A 12,292-nucleotide genomic window follows, 5' to 3' on the forward strand; every position below is an offset into this window, starting at 1 on the left:
AGTATTATTATTTGTTGAAGGTCTGACACTGCTGGGTTCTTCTTAAGATTCTGGAAACATAGCTTGAATACTGCTAGTACAAATCCCTACCTTTACAGAACTATATTTTTCAGGGAAAGTTACTTAAATATACCAAGTTACGAATGTCCCTAAACAGAGGCTGGATTTCATTTGACATCATATGTGGTGCTGAAGACACCATGAGAATGCTGTTTTGAAAACTGTTCTCTGTTCAAGGTTCTAATTTGTTAGTATTTACTCTTTAATTTTGAGTGGGTGGAGTGCTCCTGGGGCAATGGGTAAGCTGTTAACCTATCTTTTAATTTGATTATTTACAGAAGAATTACAATGCACGATTGCTAAGGTTTCCAATTAAAAGATTCCTACTTTCTTTTTTAAGGTTATATGGATGCTGTTTTCCTTAAAGTAAAGAATTCAACCTTTAGTGTTTTTAGAAGTATGTAAAATAGGATGGGTTTGGATGACCTGAAACCTATCACTTTCTTGTTCACGTCATCACACTAAGAGGGCAACTACAGAAGCTGTGTATTTGCTTGAACAGATAGCCTTTCCCAAATAGAAGGAACGTTTTTGTTGAGGCTCTATGAGCATCCCTGTAACTTTTTAATCTTATGCAAGTATTGCAAGTATATATCTTACTTTCTTCATTGGGATGGCTCTGTTGAATATGAATTAGAGTGTTTGTAATCTCAATCAATGCCTCTTGCAATATTGTCTGCTATGAAGGAGAGGGCTTGGTTGTTCAGCCTGATTTGAGCTTATTGTGTCCATAGAGATGTTTTTAAATGTTTAATTTATGACAATACAAATGGCCTTTACAGTATACATGCAGTAACTTAATCATTCTATTTTGCTATTTCTAGAATAAAGTCCTGAGTCTGAACTGCAGTTCAAATTTAGTTAAATGTCCCGGCCCAAAATATTGCTTATTATGTCACTTCTTGTGATGTTAGCTTTGGCCATATTATGCTTCCTTAATTTCTTAGAGGGAGAGAGAGGTAAAGAAAGATATAGAGATAGAGATTGAAAGGGAAATTGATAGAGAAAAAAAAAACAACAACACAAAAGTGTCCAAATATTAACAAAACGCTCATTTAAATGAAGGTTATATAGGAGTCAATGTCATATTCTTGCAAGTTTTCTATGGTTCTGGACATTTTTCCATATGTGAAGTAAAATTGTTAAAAGAAGAATTCTGAAAGAAAGCTGAAATGAATAAAAGAAAGAGAAGAGGAATCAGGATAAAAGACATAGACATATCAGATGATGGTAATTTGTAGATATTATTTAATTTCAGTTTCTAACAAATAATTTTAAAACATTAGACAATTGGAGATTTGATGATAAAAAGTAATGATTGCTGGCGGGCCAAGGTGGCTCAGCTGGCAAAGATTTTGGCTGCCATGCCGGAAACCCGGTTTCGATTCGCAGTGCCTGTCCATGCAAAAAAAAGAGTAATGATTGCATGCTTTTTATTTGTTTTTAGGTCTGATAATGGTTTCATTGTGTTGAAAACTGTCCTTTCAGTTTACACTGACATATTTGTTGATGAAATTATATATAAAGTTCAGAGATTCTTTCAAAATTATCTGGGGCAGGTGAAAGGATGTGAGATGAGTTAGAATAAAATTGAACAAGACTGGCCATGAGTTGATAATTGTTGAAGTTGAGTGAAGGGTACATGGGGATTATACTATTCTCTCTAGTTTTTATGTGCTTCAATTTTTCCATAATAAAAAATAAAATAATTAGTTGCTTTGGAGCCAGATTATCTGGGTTCAAATAGGGATTGCATATCTCCTTGCTGTGTACCCTGGAGCTAGTTACTTAACTTTCTTGCCTCGGTATTCTCATCTGTAAAATGAAATGTACAAAATGCATACCTGTATTATTTTAGTCAGGATTAACTGAGTTAATACATTCAGATTCTTAATCAGTGCTTGGCTAGAAATAAAAATCAACTATTTGTATGATTAGATTGCCGTTTTTCTTTTCAAATTTCTTCAACTACTTTTAAGAATGTAATTTAGGGCAGGCCACAGTGGCTCAGCAGGCAAGAATGCTTGCCTGCCACACCAAAGGACCTGGGTTCTATTTCTGGTGCCTGCCCATGTAAAAAAGAAGAATGTAATTTACCCAAGAATTTTAGTTTGCTCTACTTGAAAATTTCCCACTTTGTGGACAAAATAAGCAAGAAACAATTATTGCCTTTCTGGAGGAATATCAGTTTTTGAAAGAAAAAAGTTATGTCATATCAAGAAATGATCGACTATTTAGAGAGAGAGAACTATCTTTCATATAACTATCAGTAAGTTACTTCATAAGTAACTTATACTCATGAAGTTATACACTTGATAGCTTACAAAGTAGCTTGCAAAGAAACTACTGTTAGATCTAGAAGATCATTCTAAGAGCTAATTCAGCTTCTAAACCAAAAACTAATGCCATTATAATATAATTCTTTTACTAATCGGAATTTTATCTCTGCTTCACATACTTCAGTCATGAAATCATAGTACTTAATGTTTGTTTTATTTAAATTGGTTACTCCAAAAATATTATTTTGAAGACTTTACTAATAATTTAGTGAACAATTTAGTTATATGTGACTTATGTTTTGCACTAACTTTTTTTTAATATATTGGAAGCAACCAAAAAGTATAGTCAGGAGAAGGTCACAATTATGATGAGAAATGACGGCTTCATTATTGGAACAGATGGAATCATATATAAAGCAATTTAAATGATTTTGCAATTTATCATTTCCTGCCATGTAGTTCATAAAACTAATAAAAAGTAACAATTGGATTCCTGTTTTTAAAGTGAGAAGGTTGGTTATGTATTTGTAGATTATAAAAAAATGTATTCATATATATATAGATGCATACTCCAAATCTGGATGAACTTTATTAACTGTGATGTGGGCATGCATTTATAGTACAATAAAGTAAGGGGAAAAAAAGTATTAATCATTTATTAAATGAAAATTTGCAAACCACTTCAAAATTTTGTAGATTCTATTTAAAAACTCAAACAATGAGTCTCTTCTAGCCTGTAGAGAGAACAAAAATTATGTCATTCTGTCGGTACATCCCAGTGCCTAAGAGGTTGACTGTCTTCCATTAGCGTATAGAGACCTGGATGCTGCAGTTACTGAATTTAAAGGAGTTGAGTATAAAAGCATATGCAGGTTGAAAACATAATATATTCTATACCCACAATTGAAGTTTAAGTCTTCTTTATATCAGCACTTCAGTGAAATAACCAGATAGTGTTTCAACATTTAACATTTATTTATGTCTGGCTAGCATTTTAAGATGCATAACAGAGCAAGTAAATTTAACTGTAAGAAAATTTGAAATCACTGTCAAACATTTTGCCATTTGGTGCTGTGTAAACAAAAACTCATGATGACTGCTTACATTTTTCATTTTCCACGAGTGTGATTGTCTAGCAAAGCCTTAGTCATCTTTATTTATTGTGAGGATGAGGAAAACAATCTGCTTATAGAGTTTAATCCTTTTCCGTTTGGATAAATGGCATGCAAAAAGTTTCTCATTTTCCAAATCCTAGTGGATATTTTAAAGGGCATCCAAATTGGATATGGCTCAACATGAAAGCATTTAATGAAATGAAATCTATTTCAGATGAAAAATAAGTTATCATATAGCTCTTTAAGGAAGCAAACAAAATACCGGACATTATTTATGCATCAATAGAGACCTTTTCCAATAGGACATAATTTAGAACTTCTTCAAGGAAGGCCTTCTCTTTCTCTCTATGATCAGATTTTCTTTTCCATTCTTCAGCTAATTTTTCCCCAGTCTTCCCCCTTTACTTTGGTTTCTTCTGTTTATCTTTTATTTTTTCAGTTTTAAGTTCTTCTAATTTACTTTTGCACATTTTGATTTACTTTTCTCTTTGTTAGACTCTGTTTATAATTTTAACTATTATACTAAAGTGACAACTGTCAAAACAAAGTAAACTCAGAAGAATGTTAATTGCTTCCTTTTCTGGAATTTTATTTTTCAGGACTACGCTGAGAAGGAGAACACCATAGCAAAAGCTTTGGAAGACCTGAAGGCCAATTTCTACTGTGAACTCTGTGATAAGCAGTACTATAAACATCAGGAGTTTGACAATCACATAAATTCATATGACCATGCTCATAAGCAGGTAAGAATTAGACGTCCGAAAATATTTGGCATTTCTGAATTTATATAGTAATGTGAATTACTGAACTATGTAATATAATGGTTGTATTTATTTTTCTTTGATATATAATTCTTAAAGGTGCTTCGACAATGCAAATTGTATTCTGAAGTGATGGTTTGAAGACTTGTAGAAAAGACATTTAAAAACAGCATAAGGCAGTGTGACAGTGGTTCAGTGGCAGAATTCTCACCTGCCATGCTGGAGACCCGGGTCCGATTCCTGGTGCCTGCTCATGCATGGTAAAAAAAGCAAAAAACAAAGTATGAACAGCGAAGTTTAAAAAATAACTAAGAGAAAGAACTACAGTCCAATTGCTTTAGAAACAACTGTTAAAAATAATATTCTATATGTGGTGATCCCATAAATGTGCTCAAATTCATTAATTTCAAACATATTATTTAATTAATTATATTTATCAAATATAAATGTATTTTATACATAGCTTTTTAACGTATTTCACATTTAAACAATCACCAAAAATATTTTACAAAAAGACTTTGGTATGCTAAAAATGTTTCAGGTTGTTGGTTAAATAAAGCTCTAATGTATGTATGATTTAGGATATTGTTTTAGTTTCCTAGGTTGCTCAAACAAATAACATGAAATGAGTTGACTTAAACTATGGGAATTTATTAACTTATGGTATTGAGGCTAAAAGAATGTCCAAATGAAGGTGACGCTTTCTCCCCAGAGACTTTGCTATTCTGGAACACGCTGCCATTGATCCTGGGGCTGAGGCCCTCCCTTAGCTTGTCACATGGCAGGGCACATGGTGGCATCTCCTGGGTCTCTCTTTTCTCATCCAGGTTCCACTCGCCTCCTGTGCCTTTTCCTCTTTCTCTGTTTGAATATGATTCCACTTATAAAGAATCATCCTGTGTGAGGTGGGCTACAGCTTTATCAAAGTAACCTTATCAAAAGGTCCTAAGTACAATGGATTCACACCTACAGGAATGGATAAAATTTGGGAAAACTTTTTTCTGGGGTACATACAATTTCAAACTGCCAAGAGTTATTTTAATATTAATTTTATTTTCCGTATCTATTATAAATCCAAGATTGATTTTTTTTCAGCACTCTAAGCAAAAATAAGTACTGTCAGAAGTGGAGTTCATAAAAAGATTCCATTTTCTCATATATCTTTCATTTATCAATGCAAATCTTCAATTGTTGTTTAGCTATCTTGATGTGATATAGCAGATTTAGTGACCATCAATTTTAAGATAACTTCTATTTTAGCCATCATCCACAAATATATGCAATATTGTTTTTTGTAATAATAAAATGATAGAGTTTTAAGCCCATGAATCTTCAATAACTTTGCATTAATGTTAGAATTATTTAGCACAGATAAGAAAGAATAAGGAACTAGCAATCATGCTAAGTGCTTGTGAAGTTGTATTCAATATACAACTGTCAATCCTTTCATTCTTTAAGACCAAAATAATTGTGTGAGGGGAAGTTATGGTAAGAGGATAGGTAGACTTCATCCATATTTGTATCACAAATTTATGCATATTAAGCTTGATTATTTATTCTCATTTTTCTTTTTCCTGGTAGTATATTTAGTGGCACACCAGTTAAGAAAATGTTTTGATGGAAATATCATTTCTCGTTTTATATAAAAAATATTAAAATCCTTATTATAGATACATTATTGCTTGATTTGAACACTAAAATCCATGGTAAATATTACTGATTTTATTAAAGAATTGCTGGTTTCAGGTTAGTTTCCTGAGTGCTAAAATAAATACTATAACTGGTTACTTAAATACAGGAACTATTATCTCACAGTTTTGAGGCTACGAGAAGTCTAAAATCGAGGTAGCAGCAAGCTGATGCTTTCTCCCCTTAAGACTGTTTGGCATTCTGGGTTGGCTTTCAGTGATCCCTCGTGTTCCTTGGCTTTTCCCACCACAGGGCCATGTTCGCTCATTTTTCTTTGAAGCTGTGTTGACTTCCAGCTTCTCTCTAAGACCTCCATTAGTAGGATTAAAATTCATTCTGGTTCCGTTGGACACCCTCAAGATTAAGAACATGCTTTTCTAGGTTACATAATTCAACCTAACACAACTGGTGTTTGGTTTATAAAAGCATTCTGGAATGCTATTCCTGATTTGGTCAATCTGAGAAGTTTGTTTAACTGATTTCAATTTTTCCTTAAGAATCTACAAACAAGATATACATCATTATACATTTTTAAAAATTATTTGGAAATGTGTGTGTTTGTGTCTGAGTGTGTGTGTGAGAATATATCAGCCATTATTGCCCTCTGCCAAAAGATGCTGCATTCAGCCATGAGGTTGTCCTAAGGAACACACTTGGGGATCCCAAGGTCCTTTCCACTTCAATATCATTAGTGAAATTGAGATACTCTAGATTCCACACAGATCAGTTTAGGGAATTCAAACTGATTCTGGCTCAATTGTGAAGGTCCAGAGACTTACTTTTGGCAATCTCTGGGGATTTATACCACTGTGACTGAATTAGATGGGAACAAATATTGGAGATGAGAATTTCAGATTTTTCTTTCCTGAGAATTTAAATCTGAGATTTTTAAAGAAGTCTAGCTATTGTTTTAATATGGCTGGAACGTCAAAACTTGAAAATGTAGGTCTTGTTCAATGCTAAGTACATAAAGAGCTAAGAAAACTGTTTTGCAAAAACAAAGAACCAAAAAAGTGCACAAGGAAATAATGAAAAGTGACTACATGAAAATTAAAGACTGTGTATAAATATAGCAATTTAGATTCCTAATGGTGTTGTAGTTCATTAAAGTAGTTTTTCCAAGAATTGATCTCTAGATCTTTTCCTTGGGTTTTCTGAGATAATCAGCTTGCTATTAATCATTTACTTTATTTTCAAATTAGCTTAAATGATTATTACTTGCAACCAAAAAAGAAAAAAAAAATCCCATGGTACAGTATTAAGCTACCTGGTGAGAAAACTAGAAATAGAAACCAGTCTTTTGGTTTGCTTTAGTAACACATATATCAGAAACAGTTCATTCCTAAGACTACTGAATGAACAGAGAAAGGCAGGAGGAGTTAACAGGGATGATTATGAATGCAGACCATAGAGGCAAAAGATTTGAGGTTGAGTCCTGGCTCTGCCACTTACAAGCCCTGTAGCCTTGGGTAAAATACTTAGAGGATTAATGAACTCAAATATTCATGTTTATGAAGATTAAATGAGAGCATGACCAGAAAGACACTAAGCAGAATATTTGGAAAAGAGTAAATGCTCAATATTTAATTAATTCTACTTACTAAATTGCTTTTCTCCCACATAGTTTTGGTATGACACTGACAATTTGTCTTTGAGACTACCCTTTATCTAGGCTTTGCATTGAAGATATGTTTATACTCCACATAGACTAAAAGAGTCTAAAGCACTGACAGATAATCTTGAAAATCTGTTATGACCAAATATGTGTTGCACTTACACTCTAAATTTAAAAGGGAAATCTGTTTCATTTGCATGCTCTTTGGATAACCTCAATATCTCTCAGGAGCACTTATCAGGAATATTTGTTAAAAGAGAGTCAAAAAGAGGTATAAAAGGTGATGGCAATTTCGGGTTCATTTTTGGAATAATTTTAGCTTTGTAACTGCAGAGCCTTTGGATTGTAACTATTCAAGGGCTCCTTGTGTGTCTGCATCCCTCAGAGCATCTAGTGCTGAATCTTCCACAACATAGATACCCAGTCAAGGATTTCCATATAAATAAATGTATAAAGGCTGGAGTCAAAATCCCTTTTGAGTTTTTATAAGAAGTCACACCTTTGAGGAGGTAAGAATTTCAAAAGAATAAAAAGTGATTTATGTATGAATTTATACTTGAATGAGACTATTTTTAAGGGGAGTATTATTTATGAGGATTGGGTGAATATTGTAAGATGCATGGAATTATTTGAACTCTTCACATCCATGGCATTCTTCCTCATCACAGTAATTTTATTTATGATAACAACAGCAAAAACTTAAGTAGCATATTTTATGTTAGCTATTAAAAATGCTTTATATGCATAAAATAATCTAATCTCGATATACTTTGGATTTATATTGTGAGCCATTTTTTAATTGAAGAACTAATTTAAGTTAATAGTTAAGAAATACCTTGCAGCTTTCCTTTCCAACAAGATAGCATATGAGATACTCCAAAGAGGATTCTTCTACTATAAAACAAGTAGATATTCCACAAAATAACATTTATATTAAATTGCTAGGTTTCTAGGAAGGGTGATATATCCAAACAGCCATGTTGAGGAGAGACAGGAAGCTATTGGATAAAATCCAGACATTATTTGGAAAATGAGCTTTGTACTGCAGGTGGTGAATTCTGAATAAGATATCTGGATAAGGTGAACATTGCCCCTAAATCCTGACAGAAGCATATATAAATTGCCTTGGGAAAAAAATAAAACAGTCTCAATTTAGACCTACTACCTAATTTGATTAATAAAATAGGAGATTACAGTCAAAGACAGACAGACAGACAAACACATAAAAATGACCAAGAGTGAGAATCAACAGCCAAAAAAAAAAATCTCTTTTGTATATTGGAATCACCACATGCAAAATGCATTTCATACATTACATGTGTGTTGCATTATATAATATATATAAAATATGTAATAAGCATGTGTGACATGTTTAAAGAAATAAAATTTGGAATTACAAAATTAAGCAAGGAACTATCAACAATGACTGGAATGAATTTAAAGTCAAAATATAGAATTTTTATAAAAGCAAACTGTAATTATTCAAATGAAAAGATTAGTTTGTAGGTTTCATAAGAAGTTTCTGAAAGAAGAAATAAAAAAAGAAAATAAATGCAGTGAAATGGAAGAAATCTCTCAAGAAAGTACTCTGGCTGCATCCCGAAGAAAGCAAGAGATCAAAAATATGGAAGATAAAAATAGAATATTAACATAATCTATTCAGTGTGCCAGAAGGAGAAAATCAAGAATATGGAGAAGTAATTTGAAAACATAATAGATGAAAAAGTTACAGAAATGATAAAAGCCTGAATTTCAAGTAATACTGTGTGTACAATCTTTACCAAGAAGGATATAAAATATAAAATGCATATAAACCTATTGTGTTGTAATTGTACAGGAAATTCTTATATGTAGCCAGAATGAAAAAAAAAAAGATGAATTTTAAAAGAGAACATAATAAAAAATCTAGAGTTTGAATAGAGAACACTCTCTTCATGAAAAAGGAAAGAACCAAAAGAATGTCCTATGTCTAAAATATTTTAAAAAACTGAAAAAGTTCACATCATTATTAAAGGAAGTTAAAATGCAAAAATATCATTGTTTAAAAATAAATATTTTCACTAAAAATTACATAGATAGCATCCATGACATTGCCATTCCTTTCATAAAATTCAATAACTATTTGTGAAAAAAATTTTTGAAACGAGAATAAAACTTCCTCAACCTGCCAAAAACTACTTACTCCATATCAATGGAAAACAACCTTTCTTTGTGATGATATATTAGAAGGAATGTCTTTAGAATTAAAAATAAGAAAAGGCTGGCCACTATCACTAATTCTTTAGAATGGTGTACTGAGCTCCTATAGCAAAGACAATAAACATATAAACAGCGATAACAATAAAAACATAGGGATTGAAATGCAAAAACAAAGCTAACATTATATTATTCAGATGTTAAGATGGTCTGATGAATATTTAGAAACTTGTGTGATTAAAATATTGCATTGTTATGCTTGCAACACATTTTTAGAAGACATAGAATACTATTCGGTAAATTGTTGAGCAAGGACACATCATGGTCAACTGAATATTATAATCTCAAAGGCTCTGAAACTATTTGATCATAGTTATAGAAACTGTCTTAATTGCAATTAAGTTATAATTCAGTGGTAAATATAGAATTCTATTTGAGGCTCTTTAACACTCTTTCACGTACCATTCAAACCTTTTGCCAACTTTATTCTTTTTGAAACAAACACATCCTTTTTATTTAATTTTTATTTAATCGTCAGGGTAATCTTGTTTCAAATTTCATTTTTAAACAATATCAAAATAAAATTTCCAGAAAAATTGGAATTAATAAAAAGTGTCCACAGCACATTTCTGCGGCTTCTTCTCTCTTCTCATAGGAGCACACAAGTCTCTTTTCTTATGTGGTAGGTTGAATTATATGCTCTAACAAACATGCTTTTTAGAACACAAATTATTCTATCACACTAACATGTTTATTGAACAGCTCATTCAAAATTCAGAGAAGCCCAGAAGTTTAGTAAGACATTTAAAATGTAAATTTAGGCACATAAAATTGCAAGGTAGATGTAAATCATTTTATGTTCCATATGCATGATTAGTTAATTTATTTTTTTTTAATTAGGAAACAGTTGACGCATAACAATAAATACAGTAGTTGAAGAATAACTATGCATTCAAAAACTCCTTACATATATTATTCTGGTTTAATTATTAATAGTGTCCTGATGTGGATATTATATAATATACTTTTAAAAAGTCTAAAAGTCATATACTCAACCAATTATTTTATATTTTTGCTTTAAACATCCTATGTAAACATACATTTGTATGTATAGTAAGTGCATTTGAAGAGTCGGAACTGAATAATTCACACCAGCCCCATCATTAACTGCCACACGGGTGTAGCATCTTATCTGAACCTGCCAATGAGTCCATTTTTGGGATTTGGACTGGATGATTTTCACTGGACTTTCAGGCTCAAAATTTGCACATTGTAAATCATTGCCTAGAAGACATAAATTAGACCCATCAAGTGTGTGTTTAACCCTCAAGTCCACATTTTCTAAGTGATTCTCTCATATGATAAGATGATTAAAATAGTTCTAATAAATGTATATCATTCTGAATTGTAGTCATTGATTGCATATACAAAAGAAGTGGGAATTTTCAACACCAAAAAAAGGAAAGGATTTTCCTCTAAATCATTTCATCTATTCATCTGCCCTTAAAGTAAAGTAAAACCACACTGTATTTGTCCTCTTATCTGGCAGCCTATGGGCAATTCAGAGTTATTTTTCCTGTAAGAGATTTATCACACTCATGTTATGAAGAGTTAGAAAAGGGAATGGTTGCCTTATTGCTGCTACCCCTCGAATATCTTGATTTTTGCTTTAGCGGCTTCAATGTGGCTGAAATATCTCCCAAAAGGTACTAAAGTGATCTTCACCCAGCAGGTCAAGATTCGGTGTTTGTCACTTACTGTTTTGTTCTGCCACAGAGGAAGTCAAGGTCAGGCCAGGCTGCTGGAATTCATTGTTCCTGCAGAGATGGTATTGCTATAGAAATGAAACAGCTATGTTCTCAAATCTGAACGTTTTCTAATCATTTAAACTGCTGTTCAGTGATCTGATAACAGAGAAAGGAATTACTTCTTGATGTGTGAAAATAAATATTCATCTCCCAAAAAGTATTTAAAGATTAATAAAAAATAATAAGAGATATAGGTAAGGCAATGCATGATTCAGTTCACTTCAAACATCTCTGAGATTTTCTTTCTGTGCTGTACACTGCAATCAAGTTGTACTTTCTTTTTTTAACCATTTTGAGGCTAGGAACAAGGGAAATAACAGAATTTCTACAAACAGAGCCTTCCATTCTTAAAAAAAATAAACTGCTCCAAGAAAAGCATATCATAATCATAAAAACTTATCAAAAAAAGCTAATCATAAAACTGTCTTGTTTTAACAGTTCCTATCTAAGCAATGATTTCAATAGAATTAAATTAAGTTTTGTTTTTTTTTTTTGTCCATCCTTGAGTCTGGATAAAATGATCAATTGTAATATCTGAATTGATGCCATTTTAGTAAATGAATTATAAGAATACAAAACATGAAAGATACTTAGAAGTTTAATATTGAGAGAACAAAACCTTCATAAATGAAGTTCGTCTCCCTCCCTTCCACTTCTGAACTAATAATAACATCTTCAAGGGTCTTATTAAAAATGGTTTCATAACCACAGGAGCACAGACTAAGATATAAAGATAAATTTTGTAGGGTATATGACTCAATCCCAAAAG

The 12,292-nt window shown here is 32.0% G+C and overlaps 1 protein-coding gene across 1 annotated transcript in view; it reads left to right on the forward strand.

The window, feature by feature from the left end:
• Positions 1 to 12,292, forward strand: part of ZNF804A (zinc finger protein 804A) — a 283,463-nt gene that overhangs the window by 227,367 nt on the left and 43,804 nt on the right. Inside the window, exon 2 of the mRNA XM_077151978.1 lies at positions 4,054 to 4,197. Within this exon, the coding sequence (XP_077008093.1) occupies positions 4,054 to 4,197 (144 nt within the window). The remainder of the gene's footprint in view (positions 1 to 4,053; positions 4,198 to 12,292) is intronic.

Source organism: Tamandua tetradactyla, chromosome 3, assembly GCF_023851605.1.
Source record: "Tamandua tetradactyla isolate mTamTet1 chromosome 3, mTamTet1.pri, whole genome shotgun sequence".
Classification (NCBI taxonomy): domain Eukaryota; kingdom Metazoa; phylum Chordata; class Mammalia; order Pilosa; family Myrmecophagidae; genus Tamandua; species Tamandua tetradactyla.